Source organism: Camelus dromedarius, chromosome 9, assembly GCF_036321535.1.
Source record: "Camelus dromedarius isolate mCamDro1 chromosome 9, mCamDro1.pat, whole genome shotgun sequence".
Classification (NCBI taxonomy): Eukaryota; Metazoa; Chordata; class Mammalia; order Artiodactyla; family Camelidae; genus Camelus; species Camelus dromedarius.
In genome coordinates, this window is record NC_087444.1 from 63,761,297 (window position 1) to 63,786,360 (window position 25,064).

At 56.6% G+C, this 25,064-nt stretch overlaps 1 protein-coding gene across 3 annotated transcripts; it reads left to right on the plus strand.

The window, feature by feature from the left end:
• The first annotated feature begins 5,575 nt into the window (after positions 1-5,575).
• Positions 5,576-21,806, plus strand: KCTD15 (potassium channel tetramerization domain containing 15). Of its 3 annotated transcripts, none has more exons than XM_031458584.2 (7): positions 5,576-5,719; positions 7,345-7,440; positions 9,039-9,131; positions 9,773-9,948; positions 14,942-15,086; positions 17,339-17,644; positions 18,821-21,806. In XM_031458584.2, the coding sequence occupies exons 3-7, from the start codon at positions 9,066-9,068 to the stop codon at positions 18,977-18,979; spliced, it is 852 nt and encodes a 283-aa protein (XP_031314444.1). In that variant the 5' UTR covers positions 5,576-5,719; positions 7,345-7,440; positions 9,039-9,065; the 3' UTR covers positions 18,980-21,806. The 3 variants fall into 3 exon arrangements, with proteins under 3 accessions (XP_031314444.1, XP_031314443.1, XP_064345283.1); XM_031458583.2 differs by having other exon boundaries at positions 5,587-5,719; positions 7,342-7,440; XM_064489213.1 differs by lacking the exon at positions 5,576-5,719 and having other exon boundaries at positions 7,263-7,440.
• The last annotated feature ends 3,258 nt before the right edge of the window (positions 21,807-25,064 follow it).

Below are 25,064 nucleotides of genomic sequence, written 5' to 3' on the forward strand. Positions count from 1 at the left end.
CTCCCGACAGGAAGCCCAAGGAGAATGAACTGCCTGTGACAAGGAAGAGGGTCAGTGTACCGAGCTTTGGCCGAAGGAAGGAGCCCTGGGCGGGGTTTCTGACTGACCAAAGGCTGCTTGCCTCACTAACTCAGCTCTTCTTTTCCCCTCAGGCCCGTGCAAATGCATCTGCAGGGCCCCTTGTCCTGTGACCTTAGGGCCACTTAGATGGTCACTTGGAGCCAGAGTGGCAGCCACACATTTAGGGTCAGGACTTGGTGTTTAAGGCTGTTTTCCCCAGGCTCGCCTGACAATGATTGAGAGACCCAGACCCTAGAGAGGGCCTCATGGGCCCCCAGCGACTGCAACAGCTTCAGCTTAATGGAACTCTCTTCTGTGTGTTGTGCAGAGACAGCAACACATGTGGCTTGCCCAGCTGAAGCCCAGATGCCTTTGACAGGGAACAGCCTCATCCCCACACCTTGAGGGGCTGCTGGGAGGACCTTGGGGTTTAACTGATGCAGCTCGAGAGGAGAACTGAGAGGAAGCCAAAGGTGAGGAGGGCAGAGGGTCTGGGGCCTGTGGCCTGGCCCGGTTGCCTGGGGGCAGCCAGACTCTGCCAGGTCAGGTGTCTCCCAGGCCCCCGGAGGGGCATCTCTGTTGCCACCTTCCTGGAGGTGCCCTTTAGGGGTTTGGGGCCTCTCTTTCCTGTTTAGCTTCTACCTTCCTTCCAGCTCAGGGTCCTAGTCAACAGCTCTTCACCTTTGGGGCCCCCAACAAAAAGCCCACCCTCTCCTCCTTCCCCCAGGCAGATCCTGATTGTGCCTAGGGTCCACCTACCTCCCCACCACTCAGGGCAGCCACCCCAGCCTGTTGCAGGCCAGGGCTAAACCTGATTGGTCCATGCTTTCCCAGGGTGTGGCTTGCAAGTTAGCCAATGGGATGTGCCAAAGAGGGCTGTGAAGGTCACTGGATCACTTCCCTGTTCTCCTTGCATGTCCAAGTAGTTATGAAGCTTTGAGCTACATTATCTTGAGACCAGAGTGGACTTGGTGTAAGGACAGGCCAACATGCAGAGGATGGCTGGGGCAAGTGGAGAGAGCCTGGGCCCTGAACACTCTGCTGAGTCACTGAATGGGCTCCAGGGCCACTTTGCCTCCCATTATGTGAAAGAACCCGCTTTCCTCATCATGAAGCCGTTATGAGGTAGGTTTTGTTATTTGCACCCAAATTCACATGGACTCTGAGAATCTGGTAAAACTGCTGAAACTTCTCTTGGGAAGAAAACTCAAATGCAGAGCATTGAGCAACTTGAGGGGTGGGGAGTGTCCTGGTCCCCCAGAGGTCATCCACAGGCCACCACCATGTTAGGATTCCTGGTCAGGAGATCTCAGTCTTGTCATTGCTGTCACTCTGATGCTGCTCCGGGGGAGGGCAGGTTGGTTTGGTTCTGAGCAGCATATACCCAGGCTGCAGGCAGAAGGTAGGAATGGGGGAGGGGGCGGTCAGTAGCACCTGGAGGCAGCCCTGGCTTCCTCTCCCTTCAGGAACCAGAAGTGCCCACTGAGCATCTTGCTGGGGACTGGGCAGAGCTCAGTGAGAGCTGGTTGGTCTTGTTTTACTCTCTTTAAGAACAGGCAGGGGCCATCTGCCCCTATCTCCCCTCCTTCAATCCTCTGCTCTCCAGGGAGTAGGTCACCTGGCTGACAGTCAGGAGACCCAGTTTGCGGGAGGCAGCACTAACAGTCCCACATTTAGCCACTGCCTTAATCTCTAGGTTCACTGGGGTCCCAGAGAGAAGACTGGTGGGATTCCTGGTGAGGAGGCAGAGGCCACGTGGACGTCAGACTGTGATCTCTGGGCCATGCTGGCTCCGTCGTAGCCTGGTCAGGGGCCGTGTCTGAACCTGGAGGTGGGCACAGACCTAGGAGGGTCTGGCTTTCACCCCAGGGAGCCTGGGGGTGGGAGAGGAGACAGCCCTGCTTTAACACTCCAGACCCCAGCTCTTCACCACGCCAACACACACCCCATCCTCTGAGGGCAGCAGCTGGGTCCTGGCCTGTTTATCTGGTGCCGGGTCACACACTTCCTGAGAAGGTCGAGTTCAGCAGACTCTGGGACCTCATGTTGGGGCTCATTTCACTTTTCTTAAAATATAGTCCGCAAACAGCAACAACAACAAAGTACAAAATCACACTGGAAGCCGCTTTGAAACATCCGGAGACTGAGGTCTTGTCTGCAGCACCTGGATGCAGGGCCCGACCTGCATCGTGCTTCAGGTGAGCTCATGCAGGGCAGCCTCAAAGCAAACTCAGATTTGAACCTGCTTTTTAAAATATGCAAACCATAATGGCTCAAGTGTTAGTCAAATCTACTGATAAAGCAAGTTCTATTCTGATTAGATCTAATTTCGTCTCTTGGACAATAGTCATGAAACAAGATGTATTTCACAAGATGTTTCAATATATTTTCAGTCCTAATTACACATCTTCAATTTAAAAAAAAAAAAAAAAGCCTCCCCATTGCATTAGATACCACAGATCATTAAATGCCTATCACAGTCTGTGTCCAAGTCTCTCAATGTAAAAGATGGTTGACATTTAGCCGGGAACTTTTAAAACACTTGAGAATAAATTATGATCCAAACTTACTCTTCTTAATGACACGTATAAAGTTCAGCTCTTTAATAAAAGGATTCAGGAATATGAAAACAAAGTTCCCAGCAATATTAAGGAAATAAAGGTCTTTCCAAATGGCCAGTTCTTGTTTCGATTAAATTGTGCATTTTTAATATAGTTGGTATAAAGTGAAACTCTTAAAAAAACATTGAGGAATTTAAAATGAAATGGAACAGCCTATTTTCAGGGTCACCAGTACCACAGTGAGATTTGTCTCTTAAACAATGACACTTAGTATCTCTGTAGTTCTATGAATACTTTTGAAGTGTCATATTAAAACCAATCTCGTGGCCTTGAGGCAAAGAGAAGCAATTAGTCTTGGAGTTGTGAATAAATAAAAATCCATTTATACACCCGTCCTTGACATGTACCTTGCAAATCTTAGAAACTTCATCTAGTGGGAAAAGAAATGTTAAAACATGAATACCAATACTAATCACATCGCCATGTGGCTTCCTAAAACAGTTTGGTTTATACTCATCTTCTAAGTATTAATTTATATGTATATATTCATCCACATTGAACACAAACCAAAGAAGCTCTAGCAGGCACCTAAGAGCGTGGGGAGAAGAGGAGAGCTGGGGGCCACAGGGGTGGCCTGATGACAAGCAGGTTTTCAGTGGGTCTGTGTTTCTCAAACAGGAGCCTGGAGCATTCTTCCTTGGGCTCCCCCATCCCCGCAAGCACACAAAGGCTTGAGAAGGGGGAAAGTTCTGTCCCTGCAGAAGGTTGGGGTACCCACACATGCCCTTTTCCATTTGTGATCCCAGCCAGCAATTAAGGGAAGGCACAGAAGGTCAAAGTTTTTGGAGATTTGCTTCACTTCTTATTTGGGTCCATTCCTCCAGTGCCGGGGTGGGGTGGGTGTGGATGCGGGTTTTGCTGTTCTTTGGCCTTGTGCAGCCCTGGAGGGACTGGGGCAGTCACCAAGGAACAAAGCAGACCTCCCAGGCCTGGCCTGGCTGAGATGTAGGGAGCGGAGAGTGGTACTGTCAGGCCTGAGCTGAGAGCCAGAAGCCCTGGGGGGCGCCAGGGCATGCGGAGCAGAATGGGCAGCCGTGGGCCGTGCTGGAGCCGCCGTACAGATCCCTGACCTACTTCCAGGGCCCCTTTCAGTTCTAGGAGCAGCTAAAAATCCATAAATTAAGGAAATTAACTGATGGGGCCTGCGGCGTCTTTGTAAGCTATTTAAATCTATAAATTTACAACATCTTCTGCATATATCAAGTAATTGAACTAACTGCAGGGATGTAACTTTAATGAGAAAATTTCCCCCTTCTCCTGTAGTTCAAGCTCTAAAATAAATAAATAAATAAAACCTTCCCTTAGGAGGAAAGTTTCTGTTTATTCCTGCGTGGAGAAGTTAACAGAAGCGAGGTCCGGGCCTCTTGCCACGCGCGACGTCCACTGGTCAAGGGAGGCAGGCCCCCAACCCGTTCCTCCTCCCACCAGCGCCCGCCGCCCCTCCCCCCCCCGCCCCCTCTCCCGAGCGGCCCCTGTGAGTGAGGCCGCTAGAGGGCGCCCAGGTCCGGCTGGAGCGCGGGGTGGGGGCCCCGGTGCCGCTCCCGGCCAGAGCGCACCGGCCCTCCAGCTCGAGCCTGGCTCTGGCCCCGGCGTTCCCGGAGCCGGACGGGGGCGCAGTGCAGGCCGGGCGCACTGCACTAGAGGCTCTGCGCTCCGTTTCCTAGGAGCCGGGAAATGGTCCAGGAGGAGGAGGAGGGCGGGCGGGGCGCAAGGGAAAGAGGAGAAAAAGGAAGGGGAGGAGGAGGTGGGAGAGGAGGAGGAAGGGACAGCCGACAAGGGGGCGAGGGGGGACGCCCCAGGCGTGAGCCTCGGCGCCGTGGGGAGTCTTGGCGGTAGAAGTCTCCATCGCGCCGCGCGCTTAAAGGAAATGGCGCGTCTGGCCGCGGGCGGCTGGCCCGGTGCCCCCTGCGTGCCCCTCCCCCGCGGTGGCCGACCGCGTGTCCGCAGACGTCACGGGCGGCGCTGCTCCCCGGTAGAGGGGCAGTCGGGGCAGAGACCCGGGGAGGAAGGCCACAGAGGGGGAGGGGCGGCCCTGGGCCCCGGCTCCGCTCCAGCCCGGGCCGACTCGCAGCCCAGTTTCTTCCCTAGTCCCGCCCCTACCCTCGGGCGCCGCGGCGGCGGCTGCTCTCCTCTTTGTAACCGAGGAGTCAAGAAATGTGAGAAACGTGCCCTGTGTTACTTATTTGGGAGCCGAAAATTTATGCCCAGCTGAAAGCGCCCGGGGAAATATTACATCAGATGAAATGACAATGATTAAAATCAGCTTCTCCCCCGCCCCCTCCCGAGCCCGGAGGAGGCCCGGGCGCCGCGTGGCTGGCCGGCGGGGGGCGGGGGGCGCGGGGGCCTGGGCGCAACGCTCCCGGGAGGGTCCTGACGGAGGCCCCGGCGGGAAGGCGCGGGCTCCGAGGGAGGCGGGTGGTGATCGGCCGGCTAAAGGAGGGGAAACGGCGCATTTTTGTCGCCGAGCGCGGCAGGCGCGGGCGCGCGGAGCTAATTGCGACTCTAATCCTCTGCCCCGCGGCGCAGCTGAGCCCCGAGCCAGGAGTCGCCGCGCGCTCCCGCTCGCGCTCGCCGCGCTGGGTAATTTGGAGCCGGATCGCTGCCCTTTGCGTCCGGGCTCAGCCGCGTCGGGGCGCGGGCTACCGGCTGAGGTGGGGGGCTGGTTTTCTCGCCAGCAATCGGGGAAGGCCGCTGGAGAGAGAGGAGGGAGGAGAGGAGGTGGGAGCGGCGGGAGGGCAGCCGGAGAGCGGCGCGAAGAGGAGGCGGCGGCGGCGGCCGCGAGGAGGGGAGGAGGCGAGGGGAGGGCGGGGAGGGGAGGCCCCGGCGCGCCGCGCCGCGAGGGGCCGCGCGAAGCGGGGGCCGGGGCGGGAGGGGTGGGTGGGGGGAGGGTTGGGGGCGAGAGAGAAAGTAACTCCAGGACGAGACCGGAGCGACCCGCGCAGCGAGCACAGGCGGCGAGGCTGCGCCCGGCGCCCGAGATCGGCGGCTGCGGGGGGCGGGGGCTGCGCCGGAGCCCGCTCCGCCGCTCCCGCTCCAAGGTAAGCCCCGCGCGGACGGCCACCGTTCAGCGACTCTTACCCCTGTCCCTAAAGTGGCTGCGATACCCGGAAAGTCGCCCAGCCGGGATTCGGACCTGGGCGGGGGCGGCTGCTTTGTCCCGGTGCAGGGCGGCGGGGACTGGCGGCGCGGGGGCACCTAGCACAAAGGCCTGGCGTGGGAGGGGGGGATTGCCCACGTGGGCAGGCCCTGGCCCCGGGTGGACCCTACCCACGCGGGCAGGCACCGAGCTTCCTGCCGCGTGGGGCGGGGTGGGGGTGGGGGGTGTTCAGGTCCTGGCACTCGGGCCTCAGTGCAGGGCCGAGCGCCCTGCAGGCTCGGTGAGTTTCCGGGGTCAGAACCCGGCTCACGGAGCTGGGGCTTTGGGCTGACTGGGCCCAGCTTGATGTCCAAATCGGAGAGAGAAAAAGTCTCCAACGGGACAGATGTGCGTCCTCTGACGCCCACCCGCGAGTCCGAAACGGAGCGGGAGGGGCTGGCGCGCTGGTGGTCGTCCCAAGCGCGCGGGGTCTGGAGCCCCAGGCGGGCCGCTCGGAGACGCGATCGCCGCCTCGGGGTCCCCGCTGCCCTCCGATATCCCCTGATCTGGACGCGCGCACCGGCACAGACTCGCAAACAGCCCCCCTCCCCCGTAGCTGGAGCGTGTTTCCGTCCTCCCGCGTCCCCCACCCCTGACTGCAGAAAGATAAGCTTTAAGTTTTCACTCCTTGTCTCAAATGTGCATGAAGGAATTTAACTGCACGAGTGAATAACAGCATTAGTTTCAATTAATTTTTTTTAAATCCCGGCAACAATAAACTTTGAGAACAAAAGCGCTTTTACGTCCTTAATTAGGCGAGCTTCCCATCTGTGGTCTCTAAGTGTCTGCCTCTTGATTTAACTTTGTCCTCCGCCCCGCCCCTGCCGCACACCCCTCCCGGTCCTTCCAGGCGCTTTGGGTTGCGCGGCCACCCCCGCCCCGCGGCGCCGCCGGCCTGGGCCCAGCAAGCTCCCGCCGCCCCGAAGTTCACATCGGCTGGCGGGCTCCGTGGCTGGGCTGGCGCGCGCCAGGTGGCCCGCCCGCCTTCCTCCTGGCCCACCCCCTGGACAGTTCTGCAGGCCCCTGGCGCCCGGGGCGCAGAGCTGAAGGGAGCTCTCGAGGCGCCTTCTGTTTACCTTTTATGGTTAAAATAACAGCTTAGCAAAGAAGCGACTTCACGAAGAAGCGATTTAGTGAAATCGTCTCAAGCTGCCGCAGCTCAGCCAGTTTAATCACCCCCAGAGAGCTGAACAACTGCGAGCACAATGGGACACAAAATCATTTTGTGTGTAAATGAGCGTGGCATTCTGCTCGCTTCCCTCTGCTCGGGCGGGCGGGGCTCGGCGGCGGGCGGGCACGGGACCCGGGGCTCCCGCCGCAGCTTGGAGAAGCGGGTCAGTACCCAGCCAGTCTGGAAACCCGTGGGCGGTGGAGTACACTACCGCCGAGGCCCCCGCAACAGGCGGTTTGGCCAAGCCTCGGGAGGGCGGTGGCGCGCTGGGGTTGGGGTGGTGGGTTTGATGCTGGTGTTGACGGAATGAACTTGTGTCTCTTCCCGCACCCACTTTATGCTTCTGACCTCAGCAGTGGTCTCTGGGAAAGGGTCGTTGTCCAGCACAGATGCGTTTGTCGGAGAAAGCAGTGGAGGTTCGAGTCAAGGCGTACAGCCTGGGGCTTCCAATGGTGAGTTTCTGGTTTGCCGTGAACCTCGGTTGGGCTTGCAATGGAAAAGCGGCTGGGTGAGAACAGGATGGAGCAGCTGTTGTGATGGGTACTGGGTGTTAAATGTCACTCCTGAGTAGTGTCCGGATAGTAGGGAAAACATTGTGCAGTCCGCTTTGATAGAATTTCCATCGGAATTTCTTCCAGCACAGTTTATCCTCAGTGTGGCTTTCCTTCTGACTCCTCCCCCAGCATTGCCTCCCCGGACAGGATAACCTATTCCTGAGATATATTTTGGTTGCTCAGAACTTCCTTGAGATAAGTGACCTGGTTTTCTTTTTTGAGCTTGTTGGGGACCCCACACTGTCTGCTAATAGCAGCCCCCACCCCAGTTTCCTGTCAGAGAACTTGTCAGGACACCGAGGGCAGACCAGATGCTAGGAGAGTGACCTGACTTAAACTGGCAGGATTTAATTCTCATTGGACCTTGGTCCAGGTTTTAGAATTGGATGTTGAATTTCAAGGCACAAAGTCAATCCTTGAGGGAGGTTGGGGGTAAACCTGCAAGAGATAAGTCCAGGTTCGCCGTGTGGAAGACAGTGGGGGAGTGGGGAGGGGATGCTATTGGCCTGTGCAAACCTCCCCCAGCCCCATGAGACAGCCCCAAGTCAGCGGAAGGGGCTGCTTAGACCTGCTCTTCTCCAGCTCTCTGCATAGGACCTGCAGAGCATCCTCAGGCAGCTTCTAGAAACTGTGGGACAATCTTATTTCAGGTGTTTGTGGCACAGAGAGTCGCCGAGTTACTGGGGAGGAGCAGGAGAAAGGGTTCATTAGCTGGCTGCTGCCTCCTGGCCAGCTCACTAATGCCTTGGGGGTGTGATCCCAAAGGGATCTGGAATACATTAGGCATCAACAAGACCATTCTGGGGGGCCTGAGGAGAAACTGCAGAGGTACAGGCTGGGCAAACAAAGACAAGTTTTCCTCCCAAAGGAGCCACAGGGGAGCGGTGGCTTCCTCAGTGACTTTCACTCTTCCCTGTGCTCTGGCTTCTGCTGGAAGAGGCGTCTCTGTGTCTGGCCAGTTACACGCTACCCCTGAAACATCGCAGAGACAGTGTTCAGAGAGGTCCTGGGGCTCCCCAGCCCATAGAGGGTGGGGGATCCTCTCTGAAATGTGGTCCCCAGTGTTCTCTGCTGAAGCAAGGAGACACGCTTGGTAAAATGGCTCTAAACCAAAATACCAAGAAAATCTGATTTGTTCTGAAACATTTTGGGGCAATAATGGTGAGCATATGTTTCAGTACTGTCATTAGCTGAATTAACAGGCGTGGAGCTGCCCTGGAAACACGTGTGTGAGTGTGTGTGCGTTACATGCATGTATGTGTGTGTGTAAGTAATCTATCGCCCGGAGGCTTTGGGGGGCTTTTACTTTGGGGTAGGGGGACGGGCTAGTGGCGGGGGGGGGTGCGAATCTGGAGAGGGCTGTGTGGTAGGGCATGGGGTCCCAGAAAGCATGTGCAGAAAGGTCGATTGTGAGCATCTTTGACTCTCTGGGAGATAACGGCGTCCATCACTACTGAGGAGTAAGTCCTGTCTGGTTTTTCCTGTGCTTCCCACAGATACTCTGGGCAGAGATGGAAGCCTAGATGCCTCACCGCAAGGAGCGGCCGAGCGGGTCCTCACTTCACACCCACGGCAGCACTGGCACCGCGGTGAGAGCCAGCAGGGTGGGCTGGGTCAGGGGCTGGTGTGCCCTTCTTTGCCTGCTTCCTGAGCGCCTGCTCACTGGCTGCCCTTCCTCGCAGCCGCAGCTGTGGCCTTCGAGAGACGGCTGTTGACTGGCTGTATGATTATGTATTTTTTTTTTGAAACAAAAATGCTCTTAATTTGATGTGAAATTTACTACATGTATAAAACTCAACGCCTTAGGTGCTGAGGAAGTCACTAATTTAGAGGTGTCTCGTTACTGAGACAAACTTGCAAAAACCCCTGAATCCCAATTCACAAATTGGTGATTCGTTTGTCAGGGGATATTTCACATCTAACACATAAGCCCGCGACCTTTAATTAGAATTTTGCAGTTTGTTTTATGCCCCTGGAGGCTGACACCTTGAAAAATTTTTTTTTCTTGATTTCTTATTGCTAATAAGCATCTTCCTTGTTCCCTCTGGTACTTGGAAGAAAATGATGCAAATACACTTAATTACAGTGGTGGCCATAATTTGTCAGCTGAATATGTGATCAGGCACAGGCAGAAGTGATCTGATTAGATCTGTGATCACAGTGGCAATAAAGGGGAGTCCCTAGCTCTGTCGTGGAGAAACCCTTGTTTTTGCCTTGTTTCCACCTCCAGGAGGGAGGAAGCATGTCCCGGTTGTCTCTCACCCGGTCGCCTGTGTCTCCCCTGGCCGCCCAGGGGATCCCACTGCCCGCCCAGCTCACTAAGTCCAACGCACCTGTGCACATAGACGTGGGCGGTCACATGTACACCAGCAGCCTGGCCACGCTCACCAAGTACCCTGACTCCAGGTAAGAGCCAAGCCCCTCGGAGCACTGGGGTGGGCTGGGGTGACAGGCAGCATCCACAGCCTGCTGCCAGCCGACATGCGGGGCTCTCCACCTGCTCCCAGACCTGGGCAATCAGAGTTTAGGGGGCCAAGTCTGCCTGTTGAAGGCTGCTTTGCACAGGAACTCGTGACCCCGAGGTGGTGGCATTGGTTGCGCTAGGCATAGGTAGAGCTCCTGGCCCACTGGCAGAGGCCCCTTTTCAGAGCGAGCCCCACCTGAAACTGGCCAGCAGCTGGCTGGGGAATCTCATGTACCTTCAGGTTCCCCTGGAGCGAGACTCAGGCCTGGCCTCTGCAGGGGATCATTTGTGAGCAATGCTATGTGCTTCCCCGAGTCGTGTTGGGGAGAAATCTTTAATCCTGTTTCCTAGTCTAACACTTGGGAAAGTACGTAAGGGGAAGGATGGAGGGGAGCTGCGATTTGTCATCTTTGGGTGGCCACTGCAGACCCTAAGGGCCAGCAGCAGGCTCCCAGGGGAGGCGGGGGTTGCAGTGACTGGCTAGGAATCCCAGGATGTTCCGGGATACACACAGCTCTGGATAAGCATGAGCCTCATCCCGCCATTAGCGGGCAAAGCGTCTCTGAGCAGGACCCTCCCTACAGGGAGCTTTACACTCTGCCGAGCTCCCTGGTGCTCCTGACTCCGGGGCCCGTCTGTGGGAGGCGCCGGCACTAGTGCCTCTCCTGCTTTGGCCTCTCCAGCGTTTCTCTCCTAGGGGCAGACCTGGTTTCCCCACTGGCATGTAGCACCAGGGCTGACCGGAGGTGGGATGGGTCTCTGAGCATCTCCTGGAGGTGATGCAGTGTGCTGCTTGCTGAGCCCATGATTGCTTAGTGCTCTTGGTTGAGCGAGGTACTGCCAAGGGCTGGCAGTAGGAGGGCCAAGGCTGCAGGGCATCACCTCCTGTTTTAGACATTTAAAATAAAAAGAGGAGTTAATTAATCCCCCAGATACTGAGGGAGCCTCTCTGGGAAGCTTTCTGATCTGGCTGTCTTGTTTGCTGGTGTGGTTGCTCAGAGCATGGACTCATAGTGTGTGGTGGTGGCTGCTTTGGGAGCTCATTGGCGGCCAGGGTGGTGCCCTCCAGGGAGGCGGAGGGCTCCCTGGAGGAGGGACCGCTGGAGGCAGATGCAGCATCTGGTTCAGAATTTGGGGAGTTGGGCACTGGTTGGCGGTTGGAGCTTTATTCCCTCAGCCCGACAGGCTAGGCCCGGGGCACTTGTGGCCTGGGGGCCTCCGGGGGGTGTAGCAGTCAGGAGGCCACGTCAGCCGCGTCGGCCTGTCACTTGCTGGCTGGCAGAACCCTGTCTAGGATGGGAGATGGATTCTGCTTATTTAATTTCAATTTTGCCTTCTGCGGCATTCCTTCGTTGTTTGAGATAGATCATCTCTTAATCGGTTGACGACGTTTGCGAGTGAAATTCATAAAACCCTTGCCCACAACCTCTCTGAAGAGTGTTTCCTGAAATCAGACACTTGCCTTCCTGGAGTCATCACAGCCCAGGCCTGCGGGGAAGGGCCTCCTCATTCTGTCTCCAGGCTGCTGCCTGGAGCAGGGCAGGCAGGGGGCGGCCCTCCCCTCCCAGACCCACAGGGCAGCCCACCCTCACCCATCCTCCTGCTCTGCCGTGGGGCAGGCCCTCTGGCCAGGGAGCTGAGGCCTCTGGTGGCCCCATGACCTGGCATGTGGGACCCTCCCCCGGCAGGATGTGCCCAGAGGGGGTGGCGGTCTGCATTCTTTCCCGGGGCTGGGCCTTGAGATGAATCTGTTGTTCTGCCTGGATGGCTTCCAGCTCACAGGAGAGCTGCTTCCCAGGCCTGAAGCTTCAGCCTGGAGGCCAGGGGGATGATGTGACCAGGAGGACAGTCAGGACAGTGGGTCAAGCCAGGCCTGAGTAGTGAGTTGGGCAGCTGGGCTGGCAAGTGCCCCTCGGGTCTCTCTTGTCCTTCTTTGAGTGAATCATTAAAATTAAAAAAAACTTTTTTAGTAATTCTAGAAACAAAGATCAACCCCTCATCCAGTGTCACTGATACATGAGTCACCTGGAGATGGAGAATTAAGTATGTCAAGGTCACCTGGGGGATTTGAGATGTCAGCAGTCCCACGCTGGGCAGTGCTGTGAGACCCGGGGGCTCATGTCCCCACGCCCTTGGGTCCCTGTGCCTGCAGAGCTGTGTCTGGGCTTCGGGTTCTTGGCAGGGCAGCGTGGCTCCGATGCAGGCAGCTCCAGGGGGTGCCGCTGCTGGGCGGCCCTGGAACAGCACGGCTGCCCGGGGCTGGCAGTGGCCTCCCTGGGTCTGCCACCTCACTTGCTGGATGTCATTTAACTGCTGCCATCACAGCCCCACACTGGCGTCCGTCCCCTCTGTACAAGCAACAAATTAAGATGTCTAGGAGCTTCAGGACTAATAAAACCTTCCATTGAAGCAGCCAGGAAATTGGCCCCAAAGCTTAAAAAGGAAGAAAAGAAAAAGAAGACACCTGCGGTAAGAACTGGCCAGCTTCTTCCATGGAAGACTTCTAAAGTTGACATCCCAAACCTGCAGCCTCCCTCAGAGGGTGGCCTGGGGTGGAGACTGACTCTTAAGAGATCGCACAAGAATTGGGAGGTCCCTTTGTGGTGACTGTCCTCACCTTCCCTCCAGCTGCTCACATCTTTGATAGCCTCAGAGCCCGAGGGCGTGAAAGGCCTTAGTCTGTGAAGAGACACGGAACCCTGGAAAGACCTAGAACCAGCCTGTCCTGAAATGAAGCAAGTTGAGAACACTCTAGCCTTGGACCGATAAGGCAGCATAGAACCAGGCAGCCCTGGAATGTGGGGGGCCGGCAGGCCTCTGGACCGAGAGGACGGTCTGGAGCTTCAGAGCCTGATGTCGGGGATTTGCAGCACAGCCAGGCCTAGAACTCTGCTTGCTGCCCAGAGTGCTTGAGCTCCACCAGGAAGGGTGGAGAAAATTCTGCAGGGAATCTGTGGCTTCAGACTTGCTGACTTACCCTGTGGATGTGGCTCTTACTTCTTCCTGCTGATGCCGTGTAGGGCCCTCAGCTGTCAGCTGGTGACGGCCCCATGGCACCTGGCAGCCTTGCTCAGGCCCACCTGTCTCCAGCGAAGCTGGGCGGCCCTTATCCTGACATCTGAATGCCCAAGCTCCGCTGAGGTTCTGTCTTGGGGAGTTTGACAGCTGGAATAGACTGTGTCCCCCAGGATTGTCGTCACCAGGCCCGGGGGGTTGATCGGGCTCCAGGGCCTTTGGAGCTCTGAGATGAGTTGTATCTGGGTGCCTGCAGCACTGGTCCCACAGGCTGGGGCCTCCGCCCCTCCCCGCAGGCTCTGACCTGCTCATGCCCATCTCTGAGGCATCCTTGCCCTTTCTGCGGGGCTACTGGGGCATGTCCCCAGAGTGAGAACAGGTAGTCACTCCACACCCGGGCAGAGCGTGACGGCCGATGCATGAGTGTGCCAGTACCCAGTGTGGAGGGTGTGTCGACAGGCAGCCCCGAGAGAGGCTGGGGGTGCTGTAACCCATCAGCTTCCGCCCAGCTCGTCGCCCTGGTGCACAGTGGTGGTGGCAGGGCCAGAGGAGCAGTGACTTGGAGTGGACAGAGGAGTGGGCGCTGGCAGAGGGGAGCGGGAGTGTTCCTGGGAGGTCCTCGCCAGTGCAGGCAGGGAGTGAGTGAGGGCACTAAGCATCGGCTTGCGCAGGCTGGGCTGGAAGATCTGGGCCCCAGATCTGGGCGACCCTTCTCCCAGGCTGTGCAGGGTCCCGCTGGGGAGGCCCATGGGGCCCTGCCTGCCGAAGCGTGTTGGGAGGTGCTGACCTCCCTTCTGTTCCCTTGGTGTCCTTGATGACTTGGTGGTTGTGTGTGACCCTAAAGTGTCCCCCTCTTGAGGAAATCCTGTCACTCCCCACCTGGGCCGGAGGTCTGCAGGGGAATTAGCCAAACCAGAGCCTGTGCCCTGGGCACTGGGGAGGCTGCAGCCCTGGCTCTGAGACCTGGTTTCTTCCTGGAGTGGAGAAAGCCAGGTATCGGGGGCTCCCCAAGAGCTTCCTGCAGGTGTGTATTTCTGTGTGAACTACTGCCCTTCAGAGGATGGGGTGCTACGACCTGCCTCCCCTCCCAGTCCACTCCCAGGTGTGCCCACATTCGTGCATGTGTGTGCACTGTTCTGTGTGCATCCACACTGGTGTGTGTGCACACACTGAGGGATGCGCGTGTGCGGCATGTGTGCCCATGTTCACATGGGTGTGCGCATATGGCTGCACACACACGCTGCCCCTGCTGTCTGCCTCTGTTCTCCCCTAGGGCTCTCTGAGTGCGAGGCGAGACTGGGTGGTTTGTCTCTGGGTTTGTCGAGTGTACACAGCCAGGCCTCTGGTGGACTCGTGTTGCCTGGTGTGTCCGTCACCTGGATGGGTCTGGGTCTGCCTGTGATTTGTGTGCTGCGAGAGGAGAGGACCCTGTGACCCTGTGCCTGCATCCAATGCTTGTTCACGTGGGATGGGGGAGATGGTTGTATGTGACCCAAGAGTATCTGGGCAGGTCTACATGGGTTCACTGGGCATGTGGCTGTGTGTTGGAGTGTCTGATTGTCGGTGGGAGTTTCTAGGCGAGTCTGTCTGGCAAGGGTTTGTGTGCACGGGACAGCGTGGCTGTGTCTCACTATAGTCTTCCAAGCTTGTAACCTGCATCGGCCAGCGGGTGTGTACAGCTGGGTGTGTCTCTCTCTGCCTGTGGCTTGTAAGGGTAGGCGGGGTGTGTGCATGTGCTGGTTGCTGCACTGGTGGCCTGGCTGCCCCTGGCGTGTGCAGACATCCCTTTCAGGCCTGGTGTGATCTCAGGGTCACCTGTGTAAGGCCCCTTGCCCCTCCAGCAGGATGGGCCCTACGGATTGCAGGCGGGGCAGGTGGACCGGCCTTTCCATCTGACATCCCACCCTCCATGTCTCCCAGAATAAGCCGCCTCTTCAACGGCACCGAGCCCATCGTCCTGGACAGTTTGAAGCAACATTATTTCATCGACCGGGATGGGGAGATTTTCCGCTATGTCCTGAGCTTCCTGAGGACGTCGAAACTGCTGCTCCCGGATGACTTCAAGGTAAGTCCGCAGCCGGCGGCTCGCCTGCGCTGCCTGTGCGGTGGCATTACACAGGGGACGCTGTGACTTAATAAATGGACCCGCGGTTGTCATGGCAACCGTAAAAACTTAAACGATGAAGCCGAGGGCTAAATCAGTTTTTCTAAACTAATTTTGTTTTCTCACATTTTTAGCTTATTTATCAGGGTGTAACAACAATTAAGCAGTGGCAGTGGCGCTCACCCCAGTTTCATGTTTGTTGTGTTGAAGGGCTGGAGTTAGAGGTTCCCAAATTTTCCTTTTTGGCACTTTGCAGGGGAAAACCCTGATCCAAACCAAACACCCTTAAACAAGGTTCCCCCCAGGTCCCCAGGCGAGCCTGGATGGGGCAGCGGACGTGCTTCCTAGAGTCCTGCCTTGGTACTGGGCCCCTCACGGCACAGGGAGCCAGGAGGCAGGAACCCCAGGCCCAGGCTAAGCCCCAGCTCCAACCAGCAAATGTCCTTCCTTCTGGCACCCAGAGGACCCAATGGCCCTGGGGCTGTTTTATCTTTCATTCAGTTCAGATACTGGGAGCCAGCAACTGAAATCAGGCTGAACATGCGATGAAACACGAGGCAGACAGGGGTCCTGTCCCCATCATGGTTACAGTCCAGTAGGAAGATAGATATGGAACCAAAAAACACTTGGCTCCCACAGGGACAAACGCTTCAGAGAGGCAGAGGGTTCTGTGAGAGTGACCCATGGGGAACCTGGCCCCAGGGGGTTTGGAGGAAAGATGTGTCTCCGGTTAGTGATGGAGGATCGGGGACAAACAAGTGTGAAGGCTTCTGGGGGTGGGAAGTGGGGACAGCAAGGTGCCTTGTACATTCCACAACTGGAGGTGTCTGCCTGGGGCCTTATGAACCGGGAAGGGAAGAGCAGGAAGGAAGGCTGCTGTTCGGTGTCCTTGGCGGCCGGCTCCACGTTTGGTATTTTACCCTGAATGCAGTGGAAGGGTGGTGAGCAGGGGAATGACCATCAGATCTGCAGAGGATTAGACTCATGTTCAGGAAAAGGATGCAAAAGCCATGTGTGTGAATGGTTGGGGTTGGGGGCTCTCGAGGGTGCCTCCGGCTGTAGCTTGAGTCCTGAGTGGATGTGTAGGGACCCAGGGTAGGACAGGCTGAGGGGAGTGTTGCATCCCACTCCTGTGTGGAAAAGCTGGTGGGGCCTCCGGAGGAATGTTCTGGACTATGAGGAAAGACGTAGGGGTTGCTGGTTTGCAGATATTTAAAACTTCAAGTGGATGAGAGCAGAGGCCCAGCATGGGGCCCTGAGGAACCCATGTGGAGGGACGGATGGGTCCTTGACTGGTGACAGGCCCAAGGAGGCTTCCCTAGGGGTGGCCCCAAAAGCTAGGGTCAGTCAGCAGGCGGCAGGACTTAGGGCCAGAGGGGTGGGTCTTCTTTGAGGGTCTCTTGCTTCTCCCCAGGGGTCCTCAGGCTCACCAGCTGGACTTGAGCTGAATGGCGTAAATCATGGGTTCTCGGCTACCCAGAGCTGGGGCAGTGTGGGTGGACCTGTGTTTGACCGGGGCAGGGGGCTGATATCAGGGCCTGAGGGACGGTTAGTGTGAGCCTGCCAGCCCAGGACTGGGCTGCTGGTGAGAGGTGGGTGTCCCCCCAGACACCCCCTCACACTGTCTGCTAGGGCAGGGGCCCATCTTCCTGTCCTTTAAGCCTCACCCCATCTCTGAGCTGGTTGTTTCCATCCATTTTATAGACGAAGAAACTGAGGCTCAGAAAAGGTCTCAAATAATGGTGTCGAAAGTCCAACCCCGGCAAAAAAAAGTGTTGTGCCTCCCTGCTGGGTAGTGAGCTCCTCCAGGGTGGGTGAGGACAGGGCTGCCCTGTGCCCAGCCCAGCTTCTCCTCTCAGAAAGCAGCAGGTCCCTAGGAAAAGGCACAGCCTGCGGCTCCTCCAGTCTAGCTTCCCAGCCTTTCCAGACGCTTCTCTCTGCTTCAGGGGGATGAAGCAACCGTCCATTGCTTGGGTCCAGATGGAAGGGCTCAGGGGGTCTGGCACAGGTGCACACCAGCCACTGCCCTGGGGGGAAGGCGAGACTCCTTGAGTTTGCACGCCTTCACAAGAGCCTTATTTTTTCCATTGGTACAGTGGTGGTGTGTGTGTGTGTTGGGGTGGCGGAGGATTGCCGTCCCAGTGGAATTGTGATGGGGGCGGAGTTTGCAGGGCAGACCCCCACGCCCCGCACCCGTCCGCGCATGCCCACAGGACTTCAGCCTGCTGTACGAGGAGGCGCGGTACTACCAGCTGCAGCCCATGGTGCGCGAGCTGGAGCGCTGGCAGCAGGAGCAGGAGCAGCGGCGCCGCAGCCGGGCCTGCGACTGCCTGGTGGTGCGCGTCACGCCGGACCTGGGTGAGCGGATCGCGCTCAGCGGCGAGAAGGCCCTCATCGAGGAGGTCTTCCCCGAGACCGGGGACGTCATGTGCAACTCGGTCAACGCCGGCTGGAACCAGGACCCCACGCACGTCATCCGCTTCCCGCTCAACGGCTACTGCCGGCTCAACTCGGTGCAGGTGAGGGCCCGCCCCTGCCGCCTCGCCCCTGCCTCCCCAAAGCCCTCAGGCAGCAGAGGGAGTTGGAGGGAGAGGCCCCATCCCTGAAATGGCGAGGCCCTCTATGCCATCTTACAGAAAAGGCAACAGTGTGTCGATGCATAATTTATGTCCTGCTCATAATTAAATGATGGCGCCTGGGGGATGGACTTAAAAAAATTGATCTGTGCTTTTTTTTTTTCCAAAAGGATGTTCTATAAAAATGGCCTAGAGTCTTTTTAACAAAGTGTGCTTCATTTGACACCCACAGTCTGACTTTGGATTCAAATTAAACCCAAGCAGTAGGAGCGGCAGGTCAGAGGCTGAGAATAGAGGTGGCCTTTCCTCATCTTGCTGACCTGGGGCTACCCGCACCCAAACAGCTGCCAGAGCGTTTCTGGACTGGCCTTACCCAGATGGGCCTGAGTCGGGAAGCCCCAGATGGCATGGAGACCCATTTTCCACCTGCTCTCCCAGACCTAAGAGCAGACTCCTATTTCAGGCTTGGGGCAGAGTAAACTTTGTGGGGGAAAGTTTCCCCGTGCACAGATTCCACAAGCTGTCCACCAGAACTTGCTAGTTGCAGGACACGGTGTCAGACACAGTGACCAGACCCCACCCCCACAGAGGCACAAACCCATGTGGACACAGAGACCTGCAGAGACTCAGAGAGGAGGACTCCTCTCCACGCTGAGCTCCCTCGAGCTGATGGGCCCCCAGGCCTCAAACCATCTGGGACTCACAGCTCAGGGAAGCAGGTGGCTGCCCCAAGGCTTGGGGCAGGGTCTCTATTACAGGGTCCTCAGTGGGGGGGGGGGGGGGCTGGGACCGTGCATCTGGAGAGAGGGACAGGTTACACCAGAAAACAGGAGGGGCCCAAAGGCACTCTCTGCCTTCTTGCATCAAGGCTGTGGACCCCTGAGGGCAGCAGAGTGGTCACCCATCCAGGTCTGGTCACTTGAGGGGCCCCAGGGTCTGGCTGCTTCTGTCCTTTCAGCGGCGGCCAACTCGTGGCTCTGCTGGGACCTCTGTCAGTAAGCAAGACAGATTTTAACAGGAGAAGGCAGCTCATCCAGGCTGGTACCCACCTGCCCACCAGACTAAGCCAGGCAGACTCTTGCAGCAGGGCATCGCTGACCCTTGTTTCTTCCCCTGCAGGTTCTGGAGAGGCTGTTCCAGAGGGGTTTCATCGTGGCGGCGTCCTGCGGGGGTGGCGTGGACTCCTCCCAGTTCAGCGAGTATGTGCTTTGCCGGGAGGAGCGGCGGCCGCAGCCCACCCCGACTGCTGTCCGAATAAAGCAGGAGCCCCTGGACTAGGCCCTGCCTCAGTGCCCACCTGAGGCCCCTTGGCCCTGGGGACACGCCCCAGGGACCTGGAAACAGTGCTGGGGAGTTCTGCCGATGCCTGCTTAGCAGTGGGCGTGAGACTGAGGGTGGGGCTGGAGGGTTCAGTGCCTGCCCAGAGAGCCCCAGGGCCCTAGGTGTGTCATGGCAACAGAACGTGGGATGCTGGAGGCATGCCCACTGAAGGACTGTTGATGTGACCCAAAGATGCTGAGGTGGGAACTCCGCCACCAGTGGTCCAGGCCCCTCGGCTCCCCAGCTTGGTGCAGCATCCTTGAGGCTCCACGCCTGCCGAGGCAAGGTCAGCAGAAGACCCCCCCGGCCCACTCCAGAGGAGCCACCCATCCTTCTGCACGTGCGCAGACTCTACTGGGTCTCCTTGCGTCAGAGATGGCTTATTTTTCTACGGTATTTAAGGCGGAAGTAACTAAGTGCACAAGTCAGAGAGGCTGACAAGGACCAATGCTTCTTTATCTGGTGCTCAGCTCAATTGAACACGCAGCATGTCTGCATGGGTGGCAGAGCTGCTGGGCACTTGGGCCCAGGTGCCTGCAGAGCGGGGCTTGGAGACTTCTGGTCCCTGCTCTAGGTGCAGGTGCGGGGATGGCAGTGCCATAGGGGCTAAAGCTGGGCCCCCATGGGGGATGGGGCCGCAGGGATTGAGGTGGTGCTGGCATGGGGGATGGATGGCTCTGGAACCGTTTGAGACCCTACTTTTGCTGCCACCTGGGGCACAGGCCACACTTGTGAGTTACCTGACCTACTAATGCCCAGGGATCTTAGATTCCTATCTGTATGTACTCACACCTGGGCTCCCAGAGGAGTCTCTCCCCATCGGGACCAGCCATGGGGCCACACCGCATCCTTACCTCAGGAATGGGTCCCATGGTGAAGGGGCCCATCTGTCAGCATCCTCTGGGTCCCCAGCTCAGGAAGCCGTCCCCAGTTCTGATTTTCCCACACTCATATGCACACTGAATTTTAATTAAACTGTTGTTACCCTGACCTGCCAGTAAGACCCAGACACAGTCACACCTTGGGCTCTTGACCTGGATTCCAACGAGGACTGTCCCAGAGAGGTCCCTGCAGACCTGCTGCCTCCTGGAAGACAGGCCCAAAGATGGATACCCCCTGCCTTGCCACACTTCCCCTCTTGAGATGGCTCTTTCCCTGGGGTGGAGAAACCACAGAGAACTGCTGGGCGGGTGGGGCAATCTGGCCGGCACTGCCCCATGTACGATGCCTGTAGACTTGTATATGACTCCTTTAATATTGTAAAGATGCCGATGTACAATTGTCGTGTGTTTGTGTAAACACATCATGTTCCTAGTTCATGCCATAAATGATGCTATAAAGCGAAAGACTGAGGCTCCATCCTGTGCAGAAGCGGCAGCCAGGTCCCAGCGTTCGGTGCTGTGCAGGGAGGTTTGGGGTGGGATTCCTCCCTCGGTTCCTTCAGCTCAAATGAGGAAGAACCTGCAGTGGTAGCTGGGGGAGGGGCAGGGGTGAGGGTCCCGAGCTTGCTGTTATTTATTGCCTTTGGGTGTTTCCTTACCTTTGTGACCGTCCCCCTCTGGGCAGCACAGATTCTGAATTCTGCTTCACGGCCCCTAACCAGATGCAGGCTGGGGAAAGGCAGACAGAAGGTGTTCAGGGGCTTTTGAACCCAGTCCTCAATGTTTGTGACTTTCCCTTTCTCTGGTTTTTGGTGGAGGATGAGGTCCTCTTTAGAGCCCACGGAGCAGGAGGAGGAGGTCGCAGTCCAGGGCTCAGGCCAGAGAGGGGACCTGTAACCCACCCAAGCCCAGCACAAGACCTCAGTGCGGCTCATTCCAAGGGAAGGCGTTTGAACGTACTCACGTAGGCCTCCAATTTTAATCAGCCTTTTTTGTATTTTTCTTGAAAGTCCTTATGCTCTAATGGGGATGATTTCCGGTGCTGGTAAGGGCCACTTCCACCTGCCCAGAGGACCTGAGCATAGCCACAAGGCCGCAAAGCAGACACCATCCCATCATACTCTCAAATTTGCTGGACAGACTTGCCAGCCTTCTGTGCTCAGCAACACGCCTACAGCTGGCACACGGGTATTTTGGCATCTGAGGTTCACATCTGAGAGGAGGAGAAAGGGTTGTGTTGATGAGAAGGGAAGTCTTGTGAAAGCTCAGTGCCTCGTGGGTTTATGGATTTTTCTAGTATGACAGCCAGTGCGGTTGCCGATTGGTGGAGCCTCCCTAATGTTTTCAAGCAAACTATCTTTTTTGATTCAACCATTGTGCTTAAGAAAAAAAAAAAAAAAGAGTACCTTACTGAATGTTACTCTTAATTATTTCTTTACTAATTTAGTAAAATCAGGAAGTATGATTTCTACATAAACTAGGGAATTTCTAAATTTGTAAAGAAATACCATGTTCCCATAGTAAGGCTAAAATTCTAGGGTAGTCCCCATAAACAGTACGTACAAACATTTTTATACATCCTGGAATGAATATACTGTATTGTAAGTAATCTTTTGATCAGATACCAGCAGTATAAACGTTATTCTGCTCTTCGTAAGTTATTCTTGGTTCTAAGCAAGTGGACGGATAGCTGCACCAACGCTTCTCTCTTTCCCACCAGACCTCTCCCAGCGCGGGAGAGACCTTGGCAAAGCCAAAGCAAATGGCTTCAGCCACTGTCCTCGCACGGGGCCCAAAACCGGGTCACCACACTAATATCTTTTAAAAAGTGTTTTGTTTTTTTTTTTAAAGCTACCACTTGACTGTGTTCCATAGCATAAATAAAGAATATTTTATAAATTATACACCCAACTCTAGCGCTTTGTTTCTAATCCACCAAGGCAGCCACAAGAAGGTACTCTGGCTTGGATGACTCTGGAGCCACCACACCTCACCCCTGGGACTTGGCTTGACCACTGAATAGGACCTTGAGCAGCCCAAGTCCCAGATACCAAACCTTCCTGATCTAGGTGAGGAGACACCATGGAGGGTTGGGCCCTCTTGCACTATATTCATTCTGTGCATCTGTATATATAAACCAAACCACTAATACGTTTGAGAAGCCGAGCAGCATGGATGTGAGAAATGGCTCCACTGAGCCTCTGACCGAGGGAAGAGCAAGATAGCAGACCTGCATTCTCTGGAGAATGCTACGCACCAAATGGCTCCATCCTACCAGGCCCTGTCCACCCTCCTGACTCTCCAGCGGCTGGAAAACAGCTTCAGTGGCCCTGGAGGACACTGTAAGGACACACAAGCTTGGAGTTTCTTCTAAGTAGATCACAAGGTGGAACATACCAAAACAGGAGCTGCAGGGGATTTTCAGTTCAAGGTGGGCACTTGGTTCAAGCCAATGGGGAGTTCTAGACAGAGCTGGAGGGACTGTTGGCCAGAGAGCACAGCTTCTGGCCTTGAGCCTAACATCCAGGCTAACATAGGAACTGTGATGCCACAATTTTTACGGCCATGACTTCTGTTGATTTTAAGGTGGGCAGTGTTTAGCCACAAAGCTTAAAGTCACCGCATAATGCTGGACTTGTCTCAAATGTGATGAGGACGTGGCTGGCCCTCTTTCTGCTCACCTCGACCCCACCCAAAGGAGGCAGCGCCACGTAGAGAGATGCCTTGCCCCACCTGGAGGTTGAGGCTCAAGAGGTAGCCCTTTGTGGACCGAGAGAAGAAAAGGGTATTGGTGACAGCTAAGGGCAGCTTCCTGCCAGGAGCAAGACTAGCCGTGACATTCTCTCAGGATCTTCAGAGTTTTCTAAGGTGACCCAAATGGAACCCAACCTAGTGAGGGTTGACTGAGGGTCAGAAAAGGAACCAGGGACTCTCCCTGGATCGCAGCCTCTGCCCTCTGCATCCTAAGTAAGCCCAGGGGTATTTCTCTGAGACCTTTCTGTGGAAGGGAGAGCCCAGCTCCCGGGAAGCCTCCCCAACCCCACCCCTGCCCCACCAGCTGGTCTTGTTTGGGAACACCAGGTGGCAGCTCTCTCCCCCCAAGCCCTGGAGCTGGACAAACAAGGCACCTGCCTGACCCATGGTGAGTGGGGGCCACTCCCAGGGATGTCTGTCCAGGCATCGCTGCCTGTTGGTAATTGTTTATATACAGGGAAGAGGCTCCCTGTATTTCCAGTCTCACCCTCCTACCCCTCAAATCTTGGACAGTATTTGTGCTATTTTAGGGTCATATAACTTGGACTTTAAGAGTGGGCTAATGTGGCTGCAGAGACCTCGGTCAGCAAAAGGGTCCCCACTTACTGCAAAGATCCTCATCTTCCTATCAACCCCATGGGTGCCAGTGATTGACAGCTCGCATATACAAGCCACTACCAAGCTTGGAGGACAAGACAGCACATAGGCTAAGAGAGGATGTTGGTTTATCCACAAGAATTGTTTACTTGAGGCTCTGTAAAGTTATCTGGAAGAGAACTTTCCATATTACGGTTTTCAACTTTGTCATGACCTCGTGCATAGATGACCCCCAAACTCTTTGATTTGCAAGCAGAGCTGACATCCTCTCTAGTCTCAGCACTGGCACCTCCAGTAGCAAACAAGGCTTCTCTGAAATTCTAATGAGAGATCCAGGGACAGAGGCAGGCACACTCCCGAGAGGAAACACAAAGGAGAGGGCTGGAGGTCAGCTGCATTTGGATTTTTGTCTTTATTTCCATTACACAGAACAGCCAGTCCTGACAGCCATCTCTTGGCCTGGCGGCAGAGCCGGACAATAATCTTCCTTGACCCAGAGTCATGGCTCTGGGATGACAATAGCTGGGTCATCCAGGGCCCTACTCCCAGGACCTCCTCACACAGACAGCACAAACCACGACAAAGTCTTCAAAGAGCAGGGGCAGGGCCGGGGAGGAGTGGCCAGGACGCCCAAGCCAAGCTCCTGGGACGATGCCGCCCTGCCCCCAGGAGAACACAGGTCTCCACATCCCTGGCTGGATGGGGCGGGAGATGCGCCACCTGCCACAGGCTTGAGCTGCTTGGGGCCAAGCCTGCTGCTTAAAGCCCATGTCTAGAATGTCACCAGAGCTTCCTCCTCTGTGTCCTGGACCCAGTCCAGGGCTCCCGAGGAAGCTGCGGTTTGGGGCAGTCTGCACCGGCAGGGCGTGGCAGTGGCTCCCACTCCGGACGCGGGCCACGCCCTCTTGGACGCGAACACACCCCCGTTTCTCGGGGCCCACAGAGACCCGCCTCTCCCTGCAGCCAAACAGCAGAAAGGCAGATCTGTACGAGTATGTACAAGGTCCTGGAATTCTCCCCTGGTTGCTACGCAGTATAAGGAGCTTAATTGGGGGAGATTGTGCAACTGCGGGAGAAGCCGGGGTGCGCTGCCAGGGCTCTCCCAGTTCTCACCACAGGCATCCAGGGAGCTTGCGATAGAGCCAAATGCCAAAACTGCCACCTTTGGGTGGCAATGACGGCCTGTCTTTGGCAGAGCAGCAGTGTGGCTCTGCCGAGAGTTGGGGGACCCAGGTCCCTGCTGGGCCAATGGGAGTGAGGACTGGGCAGTGGGGACCATGCCTGCAGCCCTGGCAGCAGAAGCGGAAGCCATGGCCACAGCCCCACCTGGCAGTACCAGCAAGCATAGGCCACCCCCAGGCCCTGAGGCTGGATGCAGACCAGATCCTGAGGGAGGGGAGGAGGGGATCAGAGGGGGAGGCCCCACCCAACTAACTCAGAAGACTGACAACCCCTTCCCCACCCCACGGGGCCTGTGCTTGGGCAGCTGGGCTGCATTCTTAGTCCACAGAGCGCCCATGGGTGGGTCCATCCTGGGGGCCCTGTGAGTCACTTCCCCAGGCCCTAGAGGCCTCAGTCAAAGGTGCCTCCCTTTCCGGCAAAGCCTCCTTTGTTCTCCTGCTGGCTTCACTTCACAACCCTTTCCCCCCCTCTGAGTTGCAGATTCAGGTCCTTTGGGTTTTAGGGGCGCCAGCTGTGAGCAGCACAGAGGTGGGCAAATGGATACCTCCCACAAGCTGGTCTGGTACTGCAGAAGGCTGGCTGGCTTCCTCGCTCCCTCCATCCCCTGCCGGCTCAGAGCTCAGGCTCTC

Bases quoted from the DNA above. Each gene is read 5' to 3' on its own strand.
- KCTD15 (XM_031458584.2), top strand. From the start codon at position 9,066: ATGCCTCACCGCAAGGAGCGGCCGAGCGGGTCCTCACTTCACACCCAC. The intron at 9,132-9,772 runs GTGAGAGCCAGC...TTCCACCTCCAG, and splicing joins ACGGCAGCACTGGCACCGCG to GAGGGAGGAAGCATGTCCCG. The intron at 17,645-18,820 runs GTGAGGGCCCGC...CTTCCCCTGCAG, and splicing joins GCCGGCTCAACTCGGTGCAG to GTTCTGGAGAGGCTGTTCCA.